The 26575-nt window shown below is 39.9% G+C and overlaps 1 protein-coding gene across 3 annotated transcripts in view; it reads right to left on the minus strand.

The window, feature by feature from the left end:
* The window catches only part of PHLPP2 (PH domain and leucine rich repeat protein phosphatase 2), an 86132-nt gene that overhangs the window by 12496 nt on the left and 47061 nt on the right, over positions 1-26575 (minus strand). For all 3 annotated transcript variants that reach the window (XM_086689000.1, XM_086689001.1, XM_086689002.1), the window contains 9 exons: positions 25791-25937; positions 25182-25412; positions 23046-23248; positions 19810-19870; positions 16284-16379; positions 8175-8330; positions 4982-5182; positions 766-928; positions 414-544 (listed from right to left, as the gene is read on the minus strand). In XM_086689000.1, the coding sequence (XP_086545126.1) occupies positions 414-544; positions 766-928; positions 4982-5182; positions 8175-8330; positions 16284-16379; positions 19810-19870; positions 23046-23248; positions 25182-25412; positions 25791-25937 (1389 nt within the window). The remainder of the gene's footprint in view (positions 1-413; positions 545-765; positions 929-4981; positions 5183-8174; positions 8331-16283; positions 16380-19809; positions 19871-23045; positions 23249-25181; positions 25413-25790; positions 25938-26575) is intronic.

Here is a 26575-nt window from a genome sequence, read left to right on the forward strand (position 1 = left end):
CAGCTGATACTGTTCATTTCAATGAAAAACGAAGCACAACAGATTTCAAAGTTTTAGCCAACTGTCTACTTAAATATTCTGATACCACAAAGTCTTGGTGCAATGAATGAGCCTGCATCATTTCTTCGATGACGTAATATAATGTAATCGGTGTCACCTAAGATGTCTATGTGAAAATATTCAGTGTGTGGGTGTGGCTGAGCAGTAGCCATGACACTGAGTTCTGATATAAATGGGCTGTCTACTGGATACACTATCCATTCATAACTGAATTAAACGAGAGACTGAGGGGCTTTATGGCCTAATTCATTCTATTCCTTTAATTAATCAAGATCTCTACAGAGCTTTAGGAGATCCACACATGGCTGGTAGAACTAAGAGACACGTGGATTCAACTTCAAAATTTTTCCTACCTAAATGTGTCCAGCGTCTTGTGTTCCAGAACCAGATTTGTATTTCCGGTCAGGTCAAGGTCTTGTAAAGTAGCAGGCAGAGCCTCCGGAATCAAGATCTCTGTCAAGTCATTGCAACTTAGGTCTACAAACTGAGAGGAAAATGGAGAAATCAAAAGAAAATACATCACAGAGACTGAATTCTTAACTCCCTAACTCTCAGCCCCCTAGTGTATCCCCAAAGGAAACTTCATTTCTTCCCAGGAATCAATAAAATCTATTGTGATCCCAAACTGCCGCTTGCTTCCCCTTTATGAGAAGAGAACACCCTGCCATTTCTCCAGCAGGACACCATTCCATCACATAAAAGTACCTGTATCTGAGGCAACTGCAGAATTTCTGGGAAAATGCTGATGTTGTTGGAGTGTGCGACAAGGGTGTGAAGCCTTCTGCAGTTGGCTATGGTCGTGGGAATGGTTTTAAGCTTGTTGCCACTTAGGTTCAGTTCTTCCAACTGCTCCAATTTATTCAGTTTGCTGAAAAACAAATAACAACATAGCACAATGCACTCAAAATGAGAAGATGCCAAGCCAGTTTTATAGCAGCCACACACAGAGTACAGCGGCGACCTGGTCTGCTGCCAGAGGACTGGTCAGAGTGAAACAGCCAGACACCAACAAAGGGAACGGCTCATCAAGGTGACTGTTCCTGCTGAATCTCAGCCTCATCTGCTTCTCACTGTGTTTCAAGGACTGAAGTTTCCCTTGATTCTCTTATAGCTGCTAGATCTTGTGGGTATGAACATTATCTGACTTATGGGAAGTGGCTGAATCAGCACTAGCCCACTGTTGGAAGATTATTATGGTACTTGCTTGGCCACTGACTAGTTGCAAAATACTGTCATATTTAATGTCAGTGGATATCAATATCCTCAGCTATAAAGTACTAAATCATGACTAAGATTCCATTCAGTGTTAAATTTCTACAGTTACCTATTAATAACATAATCCATCTTCAGTAGACATTTAAGGAGTGCTTACTATATGTATAGCCATGTGCCACAAACTGCGATATAAGCAAATCACATTGTTCTACAGGACTAAGCAAAGCTTTCTACACAACAAGCAAAATGTCTTCAGACAGCTTAACATCTTTATCTAGATTATTACAAACTGCTCTGATTTACTTATAATTTATTGATTTAAAAATTATAAATAAACTGCCATAACGTGGAGAAAGTTTGGAAAATAAATCAACAATACCACCAATCTGAAATTACTTGTCTCATTTTGCTAAATGAGATTCATATTTAGAATTTTCATATGCATATGTGTTTTATATAAAATTTATGTCCTACCAAAATTTTTATATGTGTATTTATTTTACATAAAATTTATATCCTTCCCTTTCTACATATCATAAACAATTTCTTTTTTTAAAGTTTATTTATTTTGAGAGAGAGAGAGAGAGAGAGAGAGAGCGCGCATGAGCAGGGGAGGGGAAGAGAGAGAGAGGGAAAGAGAATCTCAAGCAGGTTCCACACAGTCAGCGCAGAGCCTGATGCGGGGCTTGAGCTCATGAACTGTGAGATCATGACCTGAACTGAAATCAAGAGCTGGAGGCTTAACCAACTGAGCCACCCAGGAGCCCCTCCATATATCATAAATAATGTCTATTGATAGAAAATTCAAAAATACTTTTTAGTAACCAAACTCAGTAAACTAAAATTGTTTCCTTTCTGATTACAAAAGTAATGTATACTCATTGAAAAAAAAAAAAAAAAACTGAAAAATAAAGATGAACAGAAAAAAATTCTTTTAATCCTACTACCAGAGATAATCTCTTATAATAGTTTGGTGGCTGGGGCGCCTGGGTGGCGCAGTTGGTTAAGCGTCCGACTTCAGCCAGGTCACGATCTCGCGGTCCGTGAGTTCGAGCCCAGCGTCAGGCTCTGGGCTAATGGCTCAGAGCCTGGAGCCTGTTTCCGATTCTGTGTCTCCCTCTCTCTCTGCCCCTCCCCCGTTCATGCTCTGTCTCTCTCTGTCCCAAAAATAAATAAACGTTGAAAAAAAAAAAATTTAAAATAATAGTTTGGTGGAACGTATTCTTGTCCTTTTTAATGCAATAAATTACATTTTTCAAATTAAAAAATGATGTTATATTATATATATTAATAACCCCACTCTTTTTAAATTTTACTTAACAATACATTTTTAAAGTGTTCTCCTGTCCAAATCTCCTGTTTTTTCTCTTATACTACTCCCTGCTTGGATCTAACTTGTAAGAAGAAATGCAGGATCCCTATCTCAGCCAGTTTCTTACTGAGCACCCAGAACTACTCTAGATTCTCAAAGTAGTCCAAAATAAACAAGATTCTGGGGCACCTGGGTGGCTCAGTGTGTTAAGCGTCCAATTCTTGATTCAGGCTCAGATCAGGATCTCACACTTGGTGAGATCAAGTTCTGAGTGGGGCTATGCTCTCTCTCTCTCTCTCTCTCTCTGCTCCTACCCCCCTCACACGCACATGCTCTCTCTCAAAAGAAAATTAAAGAAAAAAAAAACAAGAAACAGAAGATTTGGACTATGCTAGTATAATTAAACACTGTTCAGGAGATGATTTGACAGTGGACTTATTATTCAGTATAGAACATACATTTTAATATACCGCTCCTAAATTCCATTTAGTTTTATTATCTGCAGAGTACTTTAATTTTGTGTGATCTCTTCTTAATTCTTATCTTTACTTCTAACCTATTTTCATAATCTTTAATGAGTTTTAAGTTTTGTATCAGCCTGCTTTTGACTTCCAACAATAAGAATGTCATCAGATTAGGAGGAATTCATTAGCTTCAGAGTATCATATCTGGTATCTCCCAATAGCTTCATAAGCCAATATGACTTGTCAATGGTCTGTTTTCACTTTACAGGAACATATTTGAGGCCAACGGAATTAATCTGACAGGATTAAGATTCTGCATTCACTTTAAAAGCCATTGTTCAAATTCTTTGAAGGAGGTAATCTTGTCCTTGCTTGTCTTCTATAAGCTCCAAATACCTCATTTCATAAACATTCACAAAAATTATAATCTCTAAGGGTGCCTGGATGGCTGATACAGTGTAGTACTCTTGTTTCATCTCAGGTCATGAGATAGAGCCCCGGGGCAGGTTCCTTGCTGGGTATGGGACCTACTTGAGACTCTCTCTCTGCTTCTCCCCTGCTCATGCTCTCCTTGCTCTCTCAAAAAAAAAAAAATTATAATATCTCCATGAATTTTTCTAAGTTTATCACATTTCTAAGAAAATGTGTAAAATATCATCAGAATCAAAACAGCTTTGTTTTCCAATTATATCAAACATATAATTTCAAATTATAGTACAAATGATATAATTTTATATGATATATATAATTTCATTCAAATTATATCAAATGTCATTTTCATATAGTCTTCATTTTTGAAAACATGATTTTTAATGAGTACTTTCATGGTATAGATGGATTTTCCTGGCATCAAATCTTCCCCAATTTTTTTTTTATCAAATGTATTTTGGAAGATATTTATTTCTCCACGAACACTGTTTAAAACTTTGACAGCATTAAATATCTCGCTTATATTTTCTTATAGGTATAGCCTGGCTATATCACCTCTTCCTCCAGGAAGGCCAACCCCACCCCCAGGTACTGTATGGTGCAGTTAGCTACCTATGCATATTTTTAACATCCTTCATTCATTCATTCATTCACTCACTCATTCAGATTTTATTTAAAAAATTTTTTTAAATGTTTATTTATTTTTGAGAGAGAGACAGAGGCAGAGTGTGAGTGGAGAAGGGGCAGAGAGAGGAAGAGACACAGAATCAAAAGCAAGCTCCAGGCTCTGAGCTGTCAGTACAGAGCCCAAGGCGGGATGGAAGAAACAAACCATGAGATCATAACATGAGCTGAAGTCGGATTCAACTGACTGAGCCACCCAGGCGCCCCCAGATTTTATTTTTAAGTAATCACTACACCCTTATGTGGGGCTTGAACCCACAACCCCAAGATCAAGAGTAACATGCTCTACCGACTGAGCCAGCCAGGCACCCCCAAATCCTGCATTTATTAAACTGCGTTGCAATTACCTATTGTCTATTTCCCTAATTTGACTGTAAGTTACTTGAAGACAGAGACTGTAACCTAATCACCACTGTTTCCCCAGTACTTATGCTGTACTTGAGATACAGAAGGCATTCAAGATATATATAAAACAAATAAATTATGGACTCAACAGTATATTATAAAACAGTTTTGACAAAAAAAGAAAAAACTTGTTTTCAGAATGTATTTCATAAGCTTGTACTTGTCTAGGCTGAAAATTCTCAGACTATTATTAAGTAATTACAACAAAAAATTAAATGGATTTCAGCCACGACTTCTGGTTATGGATACTTAACAAGTGGGTACAGATTTTTCCATTCAACTAGTAGAATCATAGCACCAGTAAGTTGCGCAACATAAAGCACGAGTACCCAGTAAGATAGCTGTAATGGAGACTGGCAAATGCAGATTTCACGCTATGTGTCTGAAATGACTGAAGTCTGCATCTGCTTACCTTGCAGGAAAGGTCTGTAGCTGGTTGTTTGCAAGATGCAAGATTCGCAGGTGTGGATGCCCCACCAGAACGGGCACACACTGGTCTGTCAGGAGGTTGTTTGTCAGATAAAGCAGCTGCAGAGCACTCAGACTCTCCTCTCCAGCGCCAGCGGATGGCAAAGATTCCAAACTGTTTGCAGATGCATTCAAGTATCTGAGACTGATGGAACACACACAATCATCGTTTACTTTATGGTTATTTGTTACCGTCACCCATCTCGGTACGGGATGCTGTCGTTTCATGCTCCCCAACCTGTAACACAAGTAATTTTCTCCAGGGTTTTCTCTAATTGATTTTACCCACCCAGCCAAAGTTCCTTTTATTCAACTCCTGCAAGCCAAGCAGAGAGAAAAGAATTCAGGCTTGGTTGTGCTTCCTGGGCTTCTGGGTGGCCTGATTATAACCTAGCTTCATCTTTTACTGTCTGTTGTTATGAAAAAGGTGTTGTTGAATGTCATGTTCATGAATATCTCAACTATGAAGACATCCTTCAGAAAAGTTTTTGATTTTAATAGGTCATATTTATTTAGCCAATCCCCTTTTTAGTCCCCTATAATGGGCATGTAGGCTGTTCATAACTGTTTGCTATTACAGACATCATAATGAGCAACTCTGTGTCCTTTTCTAATTGTTTCTTTAGACTATATTATCAGAAGCAGAATTTGTACGGTCAAAAGATACATGTATCTTTAAGATTTGTATACACATACTGTCAAACTGAACCACAGAAAGATTATACCAAATTATACCTCCCACAAGAAGGATTTAAGAATGTCTGTTTGCTCAATCCTTTGTTAACACTGAGTATAATTCACTTTAATCTCTGCCAATCTCATAGGCAAAACAAGGTATGATGTTTAAAATTTGCCTAGCATGGCGTTTCATATTTATAGAACATGCTCAAATAAAAGGTAGCTAATATTATTAACCTTGTTGTGTGTTCTTAAGTCTTCTTCATATTATGTGATCCATATCCCTAACTAGCTCTTTAGGTGTTGAGGGTACTGTTTGTATGTGTGTCTTTGTAGGTCCCAAAAGTGCTCTGTGCAGTCAGTATTAAATAAATGTCATCAAAGGTTTGCTACAGCTACTCAGTAACTTCCTTACTACAAATCCTAAGGTTGTAAACTAATTTTATTCAAACTGTCATTAGAACTAAATGCAGTGGAGGGGTACCTGGGTGACTCAGTCAGTTGAGCGCCCGACTTCACCTCAGGTCATGAACTTGTGGTTTGTGGGTTCAAGCCCCACATTAGGCTCGCTGCTATGAGCGTGGCAGCATGGAGCCTGCTTCAGATCCTCGGTCTCCCTCCCTCTGCCTCTCCCTCAAACTCTCCCCCAAACAAATAAATATTAAAAAAAAAAAAAGACTAAATGCAATGTTATGCATTACTAACAAATACCTGTTAATTAACAAGTTAAATTTTACTGCATTAAGATCCCATATAAACATTCCATAAAGAAAACTACACTCAAATATTTTCTAGAATTTCCAAAGATTTTACTTTTAGGAAAATCCAACCAAGTATATTATACATTAAGAGATGTATAAGATATAAATCCAAACTACATTGAGATACTACCTCACACTGGTCAGAATGGCTAAAATTAACAACTGAAGCAACAACAGATGTTGGCAAGGATGCAGAGAAAGAGGAACCTCCTTGCACTGTTGGTGGGAATGCAAACTGGTGCAGCCACTTTGTAAAACAGTGTGGATGTTCCTCAAAAAATTAAAAATAGATCTACCCTATGACCCAGTAATAGCACTGCTAAGAATTTTTCCAAAGGATACAGGAGTGCTGATTCATTGGGGCACATGTGCCCCAATGTTTATAGCAGTGCTATCAACAATAGCCAAATTATGTAAAGAGACCAAATGTCCATGAACTGATGAATGGATAAAGAAGATGTGGTATATATGTACAATGGAATACTATTCGGCAATGAAAAGGAATGATATCTTGTCATTTGCCTTGTCCAGTTCCAGGGATGGAACTGGAGAGTATTACGCTAAGTGAAGTAAGTCAGTCAGAGAAAGATAGTTACCATATGATTTCACTCATATGTGAAACTCAAGAAACTTAATAGAAGACGGACCATAGGGGAAGGGAAGGAAAAATAAGTTACAGAGAGGGAGACTCTTAAATACAGAGAATAAACTGAGGGTTGATGCGGACAGGGGGTTGGGGAAAATGGGTGATGGGCAGTGAGGATGGGACTTGTTGGGATGAGCACTGGGTGTTGTATGTAAGTGATATATCATGGGAACCTACTCCTGAAGCCAAGACTACACTGTATGTTAGCTAACTTGACGATAAATTAAAAATAAATAAATAATAAACCTTTAAAAAATGAAAAAAAAAAGAGAGATGTATAATCTGCCAAAGAACAAGCCAGACACCTGTGAGCTAAATGCTTTTTGTATATACCCTGTAGCCTTAAAGCACTACTGCTCATCTCCATTTTCTCCACTTCCAAACTGAAGACAATATTGCTTTCTCCCTACTGCAGAAGATTATATTTAAAACTAGTTTTCCCTTAATGGTGACATATGTATTAGACAGATAAACCTGATTACAGGAAGTAATTGGAAGACATACTATCTGTTAACTTATAATGAGAAAGCAAATAATACCTTTTGGAACAATTTTACCTTTAAATGCACAATTTTCAAAGTAGGCAGTAAAAAAGCAGTGCACATAAAGAATGTAACTTGAGGATAGATCGATAAAGCAAGAAGCAAAACCTAAATTAATTTCAGTGATATGTCCTTTTATCCCAATGCAAAAGCTGAACACCTCCCAAGAAAGCTCTATCAGAGTACTGTGATTTTTCTTTAAGAGGTCATAAATGTATTCATTTTCTGAAATGAAAATCTGTTTGAAATTTCCCAACCCACTTGAAATTGTTTACAACACTAAAACTTAAGTATTTGATGGTTATTTCAACCTTTGAGTTGAAGATTACTACGTCATACAACAGTGTCATATTTTATTTCTTATAAATTACAAATAAATAAATCTCTACCTACAGTTAAACCGTGAGATAAACACTGTAAATATAGTTCCAAAGGTCACTCCAATGACAAGTCAATGCAGTTTGTTGAGCCAATGATTCTGCTCTTCTAAATACACCTTATAGTACTTACTTTAAGGCCTTGGAGAAGAGAGTATCTGGCAGCCTGGTGAGTAAGTTATGCTGAATATCCAGCACCTCAAGAGGGATGTGGTCCACCAGGGCTGGCAGGCTCTGTACCTGGTTGTGCCCCAGCATCAGTTTTCTAAGACTCAAGCTACTAAGAATTCTAAGGGGAACAGTACAAAGAAACAAATAAAAAACTTACTTAAATCATTTTTTCTGAGTCTGCCCTTGGCTATTTCACGGAAATCAGTAAACTAATAGAAACATATTTTTCTAGACAGTCTAAACACCGGTAGGCACTTGAGCCAACAAAGCGGCCATGACCATATGCTTACCCACCTCCCACCAGGAAGTCATTAAGGCCATTCTGGGAAAAGGTGACTTAATGAAAGCAAACAGCACAGAATAGACCTAAACAAAAAAAGCAATCTCTAGAATAAACTGACTTACATTTTAAGTTTAGACAGCACCAAAAATTCAGTTTATTAATACACAGTTTATCCTTGAACAACACAGATATGAACTGCATGGGTCCATTTACATGCAGGTTTTATACACACACACACACACACACATACACACACACACACACACACACACACACACGTGTTTGTGTCTGTGTGTGTGTGTATGCAGAACACTATACCTGCTGTTCCTTAGGATTTTCTTTTCTTTTTTTCAATGTTTACTTTTGAAGGGGAGAGAGAGACACCGCACGAGCCGGGGAGGGGCAGAAGAGAGGGAGACACAGAATCCAAAGCAGGCTCTGGGCTCTGAGGTGTCAGCATACAGCCCAATGCGGGACTCGAACTCACAAGACGTGAGATCATGACCTGAGCCAAAGTCAGACGCACAACTGACTGAACCACCCAGGTGCCCCCTCCTTAGGATTTTCTTAATGAGATTTTTCTTTTTTCATTTTAAGAATATAGTATCTAATACATACAACACACAAAATATGATGTTATGTTATCAGTAAAGTTTCCAGTATACAGTAGGCTCTTAGTAGTTAAGTTCTGGGAGAAGTCAAAAGTTACACATGGATTTTCAACTGTGCAGGGGTCAGGACACCCCATTGTTCAAGGATCAACTGTAACTGATTATAATCAACAAAATTTATTATAACAAAAACTACTACTATCACTTAAAACGTGCTAGGCCACTTCAACTATTAATTCATGGATATGAACTGCATGGGTCCATTTACATGAACATCAGGACTTGAACAAAGGTCTGATTCCAAAGGCTGCATTCACACCTACCATGCTGTAAGGCTCCAGTTTACTTTAAAGACTCCACTAGGTGATAAGCACACATTTTACATCTCAGTGCTATTGAATATATCATCCCCTCAGCCCCAGCATTTCCCTCTCTCCCCCTCCACATACAGAAATCTCACCATCTTGTAAAGGTCAACTCAAATATGCAATTCTCTCATGAAGCATTCTCTAAATGTTCAAAGTTGTTAATTTCTAAAGCATTTTATTTATTTTTTTAAATATGAAATTTATTGTCAAATTGATTTCCATACAACACCCAGTGCTCATCCCAAAAGGTGCCCTCCTCAATGCATTTTATTTATACAGTGTAATGACGAAGAGTGAAGACTTTGGAATAAGAACGACTACATTGAAATGTCGGCTCCCATCATTTCCTAGTTAAGTGTTGCCTTGGACAAGTTACCTAACCACAAAAAGCCTTCGTTTTCTCATTTGTAAGATGAGAATAACGGCGTCTATCTAATAAGGTGGTTAAAGGATTAAATAATAAATGTGAAGTTCTTTTTTTTATTTATATATGAAATTTATTGTCAAATTGGTTTCCATACAACACCCAGTGCTCATCCCAAAAGGTGCCCTCCTCAATACCCATCACCCACCCTCTCCTCCCTCCCACCCCCCATCAACCCTTAGTTTGTTCTCAGTTCTCAACAGTCTCTTATGCTTTGGCTCTCTCCCACTCTAACCTCTTTTTTTTTTTTTTTTCCCCTTCCCCTCCCCCATGGGTTCCTGTTAAGTTTCTCAGGATCCACATAAGAGTGAAACCATACGGTATCTGTCTTTCTCTGTATGGCTTATTTCACTTAGCATCAGACTCTCCAGTTCCATCCACGTTGCTACAAAAGGCCATATTTCATTTTTTCTCATTGCCACGTAGTACTCCATTGTGTATATAAACCACAATTTCTTTATCCATTCATCAGTTGATGGACATTTAGGCTCTTTCCATAATTTGGCTATTGTTGAGAGTGCTGCTATGAACATTGGGGTACAAGTGCCCCTATGCATCAGTACTCCTGTGTCCCTTGGATAAATTCCTAGCAGTGCTATTGCTGGGTCATAGGGTAGGTCTATTTTTAATTTTCTGAGGAACCTCCACACTGCTTTCCAGAGCGGCTGCACCAATTTGCATTCCCACCAACAGTGCAAGAGGCTTCCCGTTTCTCCACATCCTCTCCAGCATCTATAGTCTCCTGATTTGTTCATTTTGGCCACTCTGACTGGCGTGAGGTGATATCTGAGTGTGGTTTTGATTTGTATTTCCCTGATGAGGAGCGACGCTGAACATCTTTTCATGTGCCTGTTGGCCATCCGGATGTCTTCTTTAGAGAAGTGTCTATTCATGTTTTCTGCCCATTTCTTCACTGGGTTATTTGCTTTTCGGGTGTGGAGTTTGGTGAGCTCTTTATAGATTTTGGATACTAGCCCTTTGTCCGATATGTCATTTGCAAATATCTTTTCCCATTCCGTTGGTTGCCTTTTAGTTTTGTTGGTTGTTTCCTTTGCTGTGCAGAAGCTTTTTATCTTCATAAGGTCCCAGTAATTCACTTTTGCTTTTAATTCCCTTGCCTTTGGGGATGTGTCGAGTAAGAGATTGCTACAGCTGAGGTCAGAGAGGTCTTTTCCTGCTTTCTCCTCTAAGGTTTTGATGGTTTCCTGTCTCACATTCAGGTCCTTGATCCATTTGGAGTTTATTTTTGTGAATGGTGTGAGAAAGTGGTCTAGTTTCAACCTTCTGCATGTTGCTGTCCAGTTCTCCCAGCACCATTTGTTAAAGAGACTGTCTTTTTTCCATTGGATGTTCTTTCCTGCTTTGTCAAAGATGAGTTGGCCATACGTTTGTGGGTCTAGTTCTGGGGTTTCTATTCTATTCCATTGGTCTATGTGTCTGTTTTTGTGCCAATACCATGCTGTCTTGATGATGACAGCTTTGTAGTAGAGGCTAAAGTCTGGGATTGTGATGCCTCCTGCTTTGGTCTTCTTCTTCAAAATTACTTTGGCTATTCGGGGCCTTTTGTGGTTCCATATGAATTTTAGGATTGCTTGTTCTAGTTTCGAGAAGAATGCTGGTGCAATTTTGATTGGGATTGCATGGAATGTGTAGATAGCTTTGGGTAGTATTGACATTTTGACAATATTTATTCTTCCAATCCATGAGCAGGGAATGTCTTTCCATTTCTTTAAATCTTCTTCAATTACCTTCATAAGCTTTCTATAGTTTTCAGCATACAGATCCTTTACATCTTTGGTTAGATTGATTCCTAGGTATTTTATGCGTCTTGGTGCAATTGTGAATGGGATCAGTTTCTTTATTTGTCTTTCTGTTGCTTCATTGTTAGTGTATAAGAATGCAACTGATTTCTGTACATTGATTTTGTATCCTGCAACTTTGCTGAATTCATGTATCAGTTCTAGCAGACTTTTGGTGGAGTCTATCGGATTTTCCATGTATAATATCATGTCATCTGCCAAAAGGGAAAGCTTGACTTCATCTTTGCCAATTTTGATGCCTTTGATTTCCTTTTGTTGTCTGATTGCTGATGCTAGAACTTCCAGCACTATGTTAAACAACAGCGGTGAGAGTGGGCATCCCTGTCGTGTTCCTGATTTCAGGGAAAAAGCTCTCAGTTTTTCCCCGTTGAGGATGATGTTAGCTGTGGGCTTTTCATAAATGGCTTTTATGATCTTTAAGTATGTTCCTTCTATCCCGACTTTCTCAAGGGTTTTTATTAAGAAAGGGTGCTGGATTTTGTCAAAGGCCTTTTCTGCATCGATTGACAGGATCATATGGTTTTTCTCTTTTTTTTTTGTTAATGTGATGTATCACGTTGATTGATTTGCAAATGTTGAACCAGCCCTGCATCCCAGGAATGAATCCCACTTGATCATGGTGAATAATTCTTTTTATATGCCGTTGAATTCGATTTGCTAGTATCTTATTGAGAATTTTGGCATCCATATTCATCAGGGATATTGGCCTGTAGTTCTCTTTTTTTACTGGATCTCTGTCTGGTTTAGGAATCAAAGTAATACTGGCTTCATAGAATGAGTCTGGAAGTTTTCCTTCCCTTTCTATTTCTTGGAATAGCTTGAGAAGGATAGGTATTATCTCTGCTTTAAACGTCTGGTAGAACTCCCCTGGGAAGCCATCTGGTCCTGGACTCTTATTTGTTGGGAGATTTTTGATAACCGATTCAATTTCTTCGCTGGTGATGGGTCTGTTCAAGCTTTCTATTTCCTCCTGATTGAGTTTTGGAAGAGTGTGGGTGTTCAGGAATTTGTCCATTTCTTCCAGGTTGTCCAATTTGTTGGCATATAATTTTTCATAGTATTCCCTGATAATTGTTTGTATCTCTGAGGGATTGGTTGTAATCATTCCATTTTCATTCATGATTTTATCTATTTGGGTCATCTCCCTTTTCTTTTTGAGAAGCCTGGCTAGAGGTTTGTCAATTTTGTTTATTTTTTCAAAAAACCAACTCTTGGTTTCGTTGATCTGCTCTACAGGTTTTTTAGATTCTATATTGTTTATTTCTGCTCTGATCTTTATTATTTCTCTTCTTCTGCTGGGTTTAGGCTGCCTTTGCTGTTCTGCTTCTATTTCCTTTAGGTGTGCTGTTAGATTTTGTATTTGGGATTTTTCTTGTTTCTTGAGATAGGCCTGGATTGCAATGTATTTTCCTCTCAGGACTGCCTTCGCTGCGTCCCAAAGCGTTTGGATTGTTGTATTTTCATTTTCGTTTGTTTCCATATATTTTTTAATTTCTTCTCTAATTGCCTGGTTGACCCACTCATTCGTTAGTAGGGTGTTCTTTAACCTCCATGCTTTTGGAGGTTTTCCAGACTTTTTTCTGTGGTTGATTTCAAGCTTCATAGCATTGTGGTCTGAAAGTATGCATGGTATGATTTCAATTCTTGTAAACTTATGAAGGGCTGTTTTGTGACCCAGTATATGATCTATCTTGGAGAATGTTCCATGTGCACTCGAGAAGAAAGTATATTCTGTTGCTTTGGGATGCAGAGTTCTAAATATATCTGTCAAGTCCATCTGATCCAATGTCTCATTCAGGGCCCTTGTCTCTTTATTGACCGTGCGTCTAGATGATCTATCCATTTCTGTAAGTGGGGTGTTAAAGTCCCCTGCAATTACCACATTCTTCTCAATAAGGTTGCTTATGTTTATGAGTAATTGTTTTATATATTTGGGCGCTCCGGTATTCGGCGCATAGACATTTATAATTGTTAGCTCCTCCTGATGGATAGACCCTGTCACTATTATATAATGCCCTTCTTCATCTCTTGTTACAGCCTTTAATTTAAAGTCTAGTTTGTCTGATATAAGTATGGCTACTCCAGCTTTCTTTTGGCTTCCAGTAGCATGATAAATAGTTCTCCATCCCCTCACTCTCAATCTAAAGGTGTCCTCCGGTCTAAAATGAGTCTCTTGTAGACAGCAAATAGATGGGTCTTGTTTTTTTATCCATTCTGATACCCTATGTCTTTTGGTTGGCGCATTTAATCCATTTACATTCAGTGTTATTATAGAAAGATATGGGTTTAGAGTCATTGTGATGTCTGTATGTTTTATGCTTGTAGTGATGTCTCTGGTACTTTGTCTCACAGGGTCCCCCTTAGGATCTCTTGTAAGGCTGGTTTAGTGGTGACAAATTCCTTCAGTTTTTGTTTGTTTGGGAAGACCTTTATCTCTCCTTCTATTCTAAATGACAGACTTGCTGGATAAAGGATTCTCGGCTGCATATTTTTTCTGTCTAGCACACTGAAAATCTCGTGCCAATTCTTTCTGGCCTGCCAAGTTTCAAAAGAGAGATCAGTCACGAGTCTTATAGGTCTCCCTTTATATGTGAGGGCACGTTTACCCCTTGCTGCTTTCAGAATTTTCTCTTTATCCTTGTATTTTGCCAGTTTCACTATGATATGTCGTGCAGAAGATCGATTCAAGTTACGTCTGAAGGGAGTTCTCTGTGCCTCTTGGATTTCAATGCCTTTTTCCTTCCCCACTTCAGGGAAGTTCTCAGCTATTATTTCTTCAAGTACCCCTTCAGCACCTTTCCCTCTCTCTTCCTCCTCTGGGATACCAATGATGCGTATATTATTTCTTTTTAGTGTATCACTTAGTTCTCTAATTTTCCCCTCATACTCCTGGATTTTTTTATCTCTCTTTTTCTCAGCTTCCTCTTTTTCCATAACTTTATCTTCTAGTTCACCTATTCTCTCCTCTGCCTCTTCAATCCGAGCCGTGGTGGTTTCCATTTTGTTATGCATTTCGTTTAAAGCGTTTTTCAGCTCCTCGTGACTGTTCCTTAGTCCCTTGATCTCTGTAGCAAGAGATTCTCTGCTGTCAGCTATACTGTTTGCAAGCCCAGCGATTAATTTTATGACTATTATTCTAAATTCACTTTCTGTTATATTATTTAAATCCTTTTTGATCAGCTCATTAGCTGTTGTTATTTCCTGGAGATTCTTCTGAGGGGAATTCTTCCGCTTGGTCATTTTGGATAGTCCCTGGCGTGGTGAGGACCTGCAGGGCACTTCCCCTGTGCTGTGGTGTATAACTGGAGTTGGTGGGCGGAGCCGCAGTCAGACCTGATGTCTGCCCCCAGCCCACCGCTGGGGCCACAGTCAGACTGGTGCGTGCCTTCTCTTCCCCTCTCCTAGGGGCGGGATTCACTGTGGGGTGGGGTGGCCTGTCTGGGCTACTTGCACACTGCCAGGCTTGTGATGCTGGGGATCTGGCGTCTTAGCTGGGGTGGGTAGGCAAGGTGCACAGGGGCAGGAGGGGCAGGCTTAGCTTGCTTCTCCTTAGGTGATCCACTTCAGGAGGGGCCCTGTGGCAGCAGGAGGGAGTCAGATCCGCTGCCGGAGGTTTGGCTCCGCAGAAGCGCAGAGTTGGGTGTTTGCGCGGAGCGAGCAAGTTCCCTGGCAGGAACTGGTTCTCTTTGGGATTTTGGCTGGGGGATGGGCGGGGGAGATGGCGCTGGCGAGCGCCTTTGTTCCCCACCAAACTGAGCTCTGTCGTCCGGGGGCTCAGCAGCTCTCCTTCCCTTTGTCCTCCAGCCTTCCCGCTTTCTGAGCAGAGCTGTTAACTTATGACCTCCCAGACGCTAAGTCGCGCTTGCTGTCGGAACACAGTCCGTCAGGCCCCTCCGCTTTTTGCAAGCCAGACTCGGGGGCTCTGCTTGGCCGGCGAGCCGCCCCTCCGCCCCGGCTCCCTCCCGCCAGTCCGTGGAGCGCGCACCGCCTCGCCGCCCTTCCTACCCTCTTCCGTGGGCCTCTCGTCTGCACTTGGCTCCGGCGACCCCGTTCTGCTAATCCTCTGGTGGTTTTCTGGGTTATTTAGGCAGGTGTCGGTGGAATCTAAGTGATCAGCAGGACGCGCGGTGAGCCCAGCGTCCTCCTACGCCGCCATCTTCCCTCTCTCTCTCAATAAATGTGAAGTTCTTAGAACATTACTCAGTTCATAAAACTTATCCAATACAAATGATCTATTAGCACAATCAGATCGCTGATCTATGCCAGTGACCCTTGTTACATTTTATCACAGTTATCTGTGCACAAGTTTACCCCAACTATCCACTTACCAAGTTCCGTGCAGGCCAAGACTGTGCATTAGCCATTACTATTATGTAAGTAATATGTAAGGCTAATATGTATTAGCCTTACAGCAATTCACACTGCCCTGCACTAGACAGGTACTCAATACCTACCGAACAAACAGATGAAAGTACCTTTGAAAGGCAACACAAATCTAGGAAAATAATTATACATACATATGGACATATATATATTAATGCATACATATGTTAACACACACATACCTCATGGGAACCTCCGTCAGAAGATTACAGCTCACATCTAGTATCTCCATCTTCTTTGCTTCACAGGCCCAATCAGGGACACACTCCAGCAGGTTTCTACAGAAAATAATTAAAGGCATTGCTGCTGATGATGTGTGGAACTCTTTTCACTAGTCTGTAATGTATCTGTTAACCAGCCCTTGAGCTCCTTGCAGGCAGGAGCACGGGCCCCAAGGCATTCCTAGTGCATTACCTGGAATATAATACTAAGTGCTCAATGAATGCTGTTGACAGAAAGAGACAAAGACAGAAACATGCATTATATTAGATCAATTATTTTACCTCCTCAAAGAAGACACAAAGCCTATGAGCAGTAGGAAAGCACACAAGTAGTGAGATGAAAGAGAGATGAGGAAAGACAATGAAAGGAGTGGCATTTTAAACAAACTTTCAAGATGAGAAGGATTTCCACAGGTAATGAATGAATGAAGGAGAAGAGAAAGAAATTCTGGAGAAAATGAACCAAATGAATAGAAGTAAGGAAGTAGTGACAAAAGACAAGTGGTGGGGGAAGGCTGCAAATCATTTAGAATTTGAACTCAAGCATTTAGTAGAGCACCGGGCAGATACTCAGTAAAAGGAATTCCATTTTCAGATGCTACTTAGCTTCGCTAAGGCTCAAAGTACCTACTGATTGATAGATCAACTCAAGGCAGAAAGAAGTTGGCACTGTAGGAGAAACTCAGATACTGTTATGACGGCTAAGTGAAGGGAGCACTTTGCTGACATGGATCAGGGCAAACTCCCCAAGAAATATGACATCTGGGTTGGAATTTGAAGAATGTTGTACAATGACCCGAGATGAGGAGGACAAACCAAGCAAGAGGTGACAACATGAACTAGAGCAGAAACAAGAAAGGAAATGGCATGACGTATGTGGGGAATAATAAGCAGTCTGGTGATCCCAGAGCAGCAAATACAGAGCCAAATGGTAAGAAACAAAGCCGGAAAGACCTAAATCATATCTAGAAGTTTGTGACTTTATCCTGCAGGTACAGGGGAATCACTGAAGGGTTTGTAAGCAGTGGGGAACACAGTCTTGTACTTTATTTATTTATTTTGAGAGAGAGAGAGAGAGAGCGAGCATGTACACATGAGTGGGGAAGGGGAGAGAGGAAGGGGGAGAGAGAGGATCCCAAGCAGGCTCCATGCTGTCAGCGCAGAGCCCAACATGGGGCTCAAACCCACGAACTGTGAGTTCATGACCTGAGCCAAAATCAAGAGTCAGAAACTTAACTGACTGAGCCACCCAGGCACCCCAGTGCTGTACTTTAAATAGTTTACTCTGTGTACACACAGAGGTCTGACTGAGGTGCTCATATCAGTAAAAGGAAGAACAATCAGGAAGCCGTTACAGAATTCCAGACAAGAAATGACACGGGCCTAACTGGGTGGTGATACATACGGAAGGGAGGGGAGGGATTCCAAAAATACTTAGGAGGCAAAAATCAAAACAACTTGGAGATGAATTAGACATGGGAGTAGAGCAGAGGGAAGAATAAAAAATGACTTTCAGGCTTCTCATCTAGACTGCCAGGGAGAAAATCATATCCAGAGAAAGGAGTGGGAGGCTCCAAATGAGGCTGGATATGTGAGTCTCGAGTGGTGTCCATCTGAAATGACTATCTTACAATAATGCCAAAAGCTGAAACAGACACAAGACAACAAGCTAAGGCAGGGCTGGAGGAGTGGATACAGAGTTTCACTTTGCACATATTTGAGGTAGTTGGACACAGGTAGGTCAAAAATGTCTAATTTTTGGATACATGGGTCTGGATACATGGGTCTGAGGCTGGAAGAAGAGGTGTGGGCTGGCAATCCAGGCGACGCTGATACCGAAGTGTAGCCGAAATCACTGGAATAGATGAGACCGTCAAATAAGAAAGCAGGAAGTGAGGACAGACCTGGAATAAGTGATCTGTAAAAGGCTAGCTGAGGAAGAAAAGTACGCAAGGGACAGGAGTGGTCGAAGTGGCATGAAAAAAATGAGATCATGTGAGCCAACTGAGGAAGGATGTTTGAAGAAAAGAGCAAGATTAACAGTGTCAATATAGGAAAGTTCCACAGGAGAAGGTCCAAAGCAAGCTGTGGTGGGATAAACAAATGAGAACCAAGGAAACCCAGCCAACAAATGAAAATACTTACTGAGAAATTTGGACAAAAAGGAGATGAGAAGAAATAGATAGCTTCTAGAAGGGCTGCAAGATAGAGCAGACTCTATTAAGACAGAGGAGATTGAGTGTGTGTACAGACTGAGAAAAAAAAGACAGTGAACACACACAAGAGGTGAGGAAGTGGTGACTACAGAGCAAGGTCCAGAGCAGCAGAGTGGAAGCCATCCCAGGCCCAGAGGATGGACTGGCCTTGAATAGAGAAAGAAACTGAGAATGGATATGAATTACATGAATTTAAGAAAGGTGATAGGACGCTCAGGGAGATCACCCAAGACGGTCTACTTTCTCGATCAAGTGGGAAGCTAAGCTCTAGAGTGAAGGAGTTGGGGCTAGTGCAGGTGAGGGTGAGGGAAGTTGGACAATGTGGAGCCAATGCCCAGGGCACTGATGAGGTTGGAAACTGTGAATTTACAGTGGTGTCCATATGATTGTCTTTGGTAATGATGAAACTCAGAGGAGAAGGTAAATCTTAGTGTTGATCCATGCTGGGGTTTTGCTGTAAAGGTATGAAAGAAAGAAATGGATGGGAGGGAATCTAAAACAACAGCTTAATAATAATGATAATAAAAAAAACAACAAAAAGAAACCTAGTTATATAGCAGCTAATATTCCCCCAAAAGACTATTTTATGCCAGGCACCATGGTAATATTTTGCATTTATTACCTCATTTAATCTTTACAACAATCCTGGCCATATGTATAGGACCCCGTCCACTGCCCCTTCTACCTGCTCTGTCATCTATAATCACACACTTACGATGCTGCCCTGTCACTGCTGGCTTGACTGTCACACTCTCCACTAGGCCACTGATTCCTGAATGAACAGTGTTAAAAATGAAGGAAAGAAAGCAAAACCTCAGTTATATCTGTTCTTGTCCACAAATGGAAGTAATAAGATCCTGAATATAATTAATATCTCTCTGAACATAAGACCAACATGGGTCATAAGAATATCAAAAAAGAAAATAAAATTGTAAACATAAAACCAAGACGAGTTCTCGGATTCCAGACAGCAAAAAGGAAATCACTGCCATGAAGGGAATAAAAGGTTTCCTTTGTTTGCATCTCATTCTAAATCTGCAGACTTTTTAAGAATATTTCACAGGCATCTTTCTGTTTCAAGAGGACTTTCCCTTTAAATAGATGGTACAGCCATTAAAAGTATTTCTCCACTCATTCTTTCTCCCTTCTCCAGGCTATCCAAATATTTTCATGTATTTAGATGTCTTACACCTCGAAACCACCAAAGTATCCACATCCATCTCTTAAATATTAAGAATCAAACAAGCACCACTCTCATGAGACACACTCACCGGGAAAGTTCTAGAGAAGTGAGTTGACTGGGTACTGGATAGACATTCACTGCTGTCAGCCCTAATCAAAAAACAAACAGGTGTTAGTGATACTCTCCAAAGAAGAAAGTAACTGAGAGAGTAAACAACAGCAAAGTGGTTTAGTGAAATCACCAGAGAAAAAACTGATGTCATCTCCTGAGATGAACTAAAGACAAAAAGCTGGGTAACTGACACTGACTAACTTTACCTGATTTGAAACCCAAATGAAACAACTGATTAAAGGATCTTGTGTACTGGTCTGGACTCACACAGCACAGAAAGTTGCTAAATGTTAGCTGTGACTACTTAGCTTTCTAACTTAAAAAAAATTTTTAATAATTGGATTTTTACGGGCAGTATCTTTTAATTAAAGTAAAAAACATACATACAGAAAAGTACAACAAGCTTAAGTGTATAGATCAATTGATTTTTACAAACAGAACACAATAGGGTAACCAGTACCCAGATCAAGAAACAGCATATTACCCGCTGCCCTGAAATTCACTCCCGTTTCCCTGTTTTGGTCACTGCCCACCAGGGCAACCTCCCTCCCCACCCCCAACTCCCAATACCACAGATGGCTTTTGCCTATCCACATAAATACACATGCACAGTCTGCATAATGCTTTCTCTGGCTTTATTTACTCTACATTGTGCCTGTGACATTTGTTCCTATTACTGCCTAGGGCTGTAGTTCATACATTCTCATGGCCATATAAAATTCTTTATGTAATTATACCACAATTTATGGACCCATTTTAGAGCTGGTGGGCATTTAAGTCTCTTCCACTTTGGGGTTACTGAGTACACTTTCAGCTTTAGTAGATAATTCCACACAGTTTTCCAGAGTGGTTGGCCAATGTACAACTAGTATTTTCAGTGATTTTCAAGGACTATTCTAGTCATTCTGATAGGTGTGTAGTGGTGTCACACTGGGGTTTCAATGTGCACATCGCCGATGATCAGTGGGGTCAAGTGCCTTTTCCTACACTAACTGATCACTTGGATAATTCTTTTGTGAAGCTGAGTTCTTTACTTTTGGGACATCAGAACTGCAAGTGTTGGTGTGAATTTTTCCAGGTTAAGAACTTAAGGATTCTTTCTGTAAACAGAGCGGCTAACTTCAAACAAGCCCCGTTTGGTACAGCTCTGTGACAGAATCCCAGTTACCGAAGACAGCATTTATGTCTATGAGGTCTTTTCTAGCAGGGCCACTCATTCATTCTCTAGATACATTTAGAACACAGAATAGGGCTAATAGTAAACATTTCCACAACAAAAGACCGACTACCATCTCACAAGAATATCTAGAACTTGCACAAGTCAATACTCATCAGCTTTGACACTGTTTTGACCCAAGCAATTAATCTACGCTACAAGTTGAAATTTCTCTAACATGATAAAAGGCAGTGAAAAGAGAAGTCTATAACTATCTTTTATTTTAATAATGTATTTTAGGGATACAGAAAAGAGAATATAATAATGAACACTCTTTCACCCATCATCCAACTTTTAACAAATCTTCAAATTCTGTCTATAAGCTTCAGACTTTTTCAAGAATTAAAACACTGCACATACCAAGAGGTAAATATCATCCTGAATATTTTATCATTCCCATGGATCTTTTATATTCTCTGGTAAACACAGAGCTAAGGAAACAACTTTTCTGTGTGTTTGAAATTTGATACAACTATCTTGGTGTACATACATATACTTATGCATTTTTTTTTTTGCTAAAACAATGTTTCTAAGATTTATCCATATTAATACACAAAGCTTTAGGACATTCATTTCCACTGCTGTGCAGTATTCTATTGTATAAACATGTCACTGTTTAGTGTATACATTTTCCTATCAAGAGTCATATATATATTTTTTTTCACCGTAACAAACAACGCCGTGAGAAACACTCCAGTACACATCTCCTGGGCACATGCGGGTGTCTCTGGGAGATATTCCAAGCAGAGCACCTGGCAGAATATGCACTACATGTATCTTTGACTTCTCTGAACACTGTTATAGTGCTTTGCAAAATGGCTTTACCAAATGACCTTCTCACTGGCAGTGTAGGAGAGCTGCTGCTTCTCCATATCTTCAATAGTGCTTAGTGGGAATTTTTAATTTGATGAGCGTAAAATGGAATTATCAAAATTTGCATTTCTCTGGCACTTAGTGATACTGAACATCTTTTCCCATCCTTCCTGAAACACAGGAAATGTAATTATAATTTCCTTGGTAAAGAACTCTGGGGCACCTGGGTGGCTCAGTTTGTTAAGCATCTGACTCTCGATTGAGGCTCAGGTCATTATTTGACAGCTCATGAGTTTGAGCCCCGTGTCATGCTTTGTGCTGTCAGCGTGGAGCCTGTTTAGGATTCCCTTTCTCCCTCTCTCTGTCCCTCCCCGCATCGTGTGTGCTCTCTTGCTCTCAAAATAAATAAGTAAACTTAAAAAAAAAAAAAAAAAAAAAAAAGAACTTTCCATAAAAATAATACGACAAATACAAGGTCTTTTACAATGAACAATATTCCTGGAGCAAATAAGGGGCTTCTGAAATAAGGGGCTTCTCATTCTAGAACTGAGGCAGTACAAACTTTTGGACTAGAGATGGGCAAACTTTTTCGGTAAAGGGCTAAATATTTAATAAATGCTTTAGGCTTTGCAGGCCATACCATGTCTTTTACAACTACTCAATCATGCAGTGATACGTAAACAAATGAATGTGGGTATCTTCCAATCAAATTTTATTTATTGATGTATCACTGATATTTGAATTTCATATAACTTTCCCAAGTCAAAATTATTCTTCTTTTGATTTTTTTTTAAATTTACTTAAAAAATGTGAAAACTCATTCCCCATGGGCCATATAAAAACAGGTGCTGGGCCAGATTTAGCCCTTGGGCTGTAGTTTACCAACCTTTGTTTTAGGCTACTCCTGATATTGTTTTGAACATGCTTGCCCACCCTCCTACCTTGTTATTTTGCAAAATGCCTCTGATTATACTCACTTAGGGAATCTCAAAGTAGTCTGCAATGCCTTTTCATGCTTATCTCAGGCAACTTAAAAACAAACTTAAAAGACAAAGCTGGTCTCCATGAACCTCAAACCACACTTTGCAGACTGGCTGAGGAACATCACAGATGCCACTGTTCTTAGAAAGCTCTTGACTGCGAGCTACAAGAGAAAAAAATAGGAGGCTGGATGGAGAACTCACTGTTCGAACTGGCGTACAGATTTCGAAGGGAGAAGCCACTGAGTGTCAGCTCTCTCAGTTGGTTCCGCTCACAATGCAGCTGCTCCAAGCTACATAAGGAGTTGAGATCTAAGTCAGCCAGTTGATTGTCCCGCAAATCCATGTGGGTGATGTATTTATTTCCCTCCAGATTTTCAGTAACTACAGTTTTCAAATGGTTCATCCTTAATAGAGAATAAGGAAATCATTAGAAATAAATTCTACTAAATGTGCTTATCAAAAGAAAAGAGGTATGATCTCTTTCTTTTCTAAACAACTAAAAAATTTCACTACTTGCTTTGGCTTACAAGGTATTAATAACCCTGAAGAGCTGTACCTTGAGTTCTTTCTTTATGAACTAAGTTAGGCAATCCAGACTTGCAAATACATATACAAATTAAATAGAGAGGGAAGAGGGATCATGCCTACAAACAATTACTTAAAAACTTACATCCAAAGACATAATAAAGTTAGGTAGGCACGAAGAAGCACACCAAATGAACAATAAGATGAACATAACCTTCTGGGTTAATGAGCAGCAAAGCAGTCGTAGTGCACCATGTAGAGACCAAGAAGAAGCAGCCATACTTTCTCCCGTTGCTCTGCCTACTCTCTCTTATGCTAAGATTCACATTTCATTAATTACTAGAGAGGAAAATAATCTGTATCTATATGGAGTAGTTCAAGGGCAAATTATAGAAAATGGCTTCTTGGTTCTCTTCCCAAGTATAGGATTTAGTGCACGTAGCCATGTTCTCATTTTCTGGTATTTCAATACACTTTTCTGTTAACTATTTTTTTAATGTTTATTTATTGAGAAAGAGACACAGACATGAGTGGGGGAGGGGCAGAAAGAGAGGGAGACACAGAATCCGAAGCAGGCTCCAGGCTCCAAGCTGTCAGCACAAAGCTGGATGCAGGGCTCAAACCCATGAACTGTGAGATCATGACCTGAACCAAAGTCGGATGCTCAACCGACTGAGCCACCCAGACGCCCCTCTGTTACTATTTCCTTACAAGGGACATCAATGGCTTAGTGTAAATGACAGACATTTACACTATGTGTATGTGTGTCTTTTATGTGTATGTGTCTTTTATCAGCTTTCTTTAGGAAACTATTATAACTAGAAAATAAAACTCATAAAAAATTCATAGGAAAACCTTTAACATTTAAAATCTAATATAATGGGTATCAAGAAGAAACCCAATGATTCAATAAAAAATGGTCAAGTTTAAGAAAAATACAAATTACCAATAAGCATATTAAAACGATGCTCGGGGACATCTGGGTGGCTCAGTCGGTTAAGCATCCAACTTCAGCTCAGGCCATGATCTCATGGTTCATGAGTTCAAGGCCCATTCGTGTTGGGCTCTGTGCTGACAGCTCAGAGCCTGGAACATGCTTCTGATCCTGTGTCTCCCTCTCTCTCTCTCTGCCCCTCCCCCACTTACATTCTGTCTCTCTCTCCACAATAAATAAACATTAAAAAAAAATTTTTTGGTGGCGCCTGGGTGGCGCAGTCGATTAAGCGTCCGACTTCAGCCAGGTCACAATCTTGCGGTCCGTGAGTTCGAGCCCCGCGTCAGGCTCTGGGCTGATGGCTCAGAGCCTGGAGCCTGTTTCCGATTCTCTGTCTCCCTCTCTCTCTGACCCTCCCCCATTCATGCTCTGTCTCTCCCTGTCCCAAAAATAAATAAACGTTGAAAAAAATAAAAATAAAAAAAAAAAAATTAAAAAAAAAAATTTTTTTGTTAAAGATGCTCAACCTCACTCATAAGTAAATAAATACTGATTAAAACAATGAAGTATTATTTTCTCCCACTACACTGACAATAAAGAAAAAGGCTGCTAAGATCCAACATTGACAAGGATGTGTAGAAATGGGAATTCTTACAAAATGTTGCTGGGAGGGTAACTCAAAACAACCTTTGTCAAAGGTAATGTAAAAGTGTCTATCACATGGTATACCTACCTCACTCATAATCTCTCTGCTACTGAGTGAAAACTGAAGCTTTACTACAGCTTGGAAAATGTTTTAGAGAAGTCTTTATAAAGAGAAAACGTAAAAGGACATCAGAGGTCCACCCAAAAGAAGGCATGGTGAAAAATGGCCTCACCTTAAATCCACATGTTTGATATGGCTCATCCTATTCAGCACCCCAAGGTTTAGGACTTCCAGGTGATTTCCCGCCATAACTACTTTATCTAACATAGTGAGTTTCTCATAAACCTCAGGAATATGACTAAAGTTGTTGAAGGAAATTCCCAGGGAAGAAAGCTGTTGCAGATTTCCCAATTCCTCAGGTAAAGTTGTCAGAAAGTTGCCATCAACACACAGGGTTTGAAGACTGCAGGAAGAAAACAAAACAAGACTCTATGAAAGGTTTTAATTGGAATGAAAAGAACTAGAAATATGGATTCTGACATACATCACTAATTTATTATGAATCCAATAATAATAAAATACCCTATCTATAGAGACTCAATGAAATACACATAACTGACATGGATGGTCCCTCCAACATCAACAATAGTCAGAACCTCTGCTATTGAAACTGAGGGACTAATAACTAGTTACTGCTGCAAGTAACTGCTGCTGACTAGAATCCTCAGACTTGCATGATTAATTTCACTGCAAGAGCTCATGGGACTACCTTCATTCCAAATGCCAGACAAGCTCCTTACTCTGCAAGTAAAAATGAGTCTAGCAAAAGTCAGATACTTACTTTAGCAGATTGCCAATCTGACTTGGTAGGTCATGAAATCCATTACAGGAGAGGTTGAGCTCAGTCAGGGTAGAAATCTCACATAACAATACAGGAAACAACCCAAGTTTATTGTGGGACAAGTTCAGGCCCTTCAGCTGAGAAAATCTAAAAAGCAAAGGTACAAATTATACTGCTGAATGAAAAAGACATCTATTAAAAAAATTTTTTTGGGGGGCGCCTGGGTGGCGCAGTCGGTTAAGCGTCCGACTTCAGCCAGGTCACGATCTCGCGGTCCGTGAGTTCGAGCCCCGCGTCAGGCTCTGGGCTGATGGCTCAGAGCCTGGAGCCTGTTTCCGATTCTGTTTCTCCCTCTCTCTCTGCCCCTCCCCCGTTCATGCTCTGTCTCTCTCTGTCACAAAAATAAATAAACGTTGAAAAAAAAAATTTAAAAAAAAAAAATTTTTTTTAATGTTTATTTTTGAGAGACAGCGTGAGTGGGGGAGGGGCATAGAGGGAGGGAGACACAGAATCTGAAATAGGATCCAGGCTCTGAGCTGTCAGCACAGAGCCTGATGCAGGGCTCGAACTCATGGACCGTGAGATCATGACCTGAGCCAAACTCAGACACTTAACCGACTGAGCCACCCAGGCACCCTAGCCATCATTTTAGATGTCCACTGCAGAATTTGTTCCACAAATATCTGTTGAGGACTCACTACCTGCCAAACATTGAGTACAGCACAGACACTAAGATGCCTAACACTGGGACCATACAATGAAGGAAATCAGGTCTAGTGCAATGG

The sequence above is a fragment of the Puma concolor genome, chromosome E2 (assembly GCF_028749965.1).
Source record: "Puma concolor isolate L17-30 chromosome E2, mPumCon1.1.hap2, whole genome shotgun sequence".
Taxonomy (NCBI): Eukaryota; Metazoa; Chordata; class Mammalia; order Carnivora; family Felidae; genus Puma; species Puma concolor.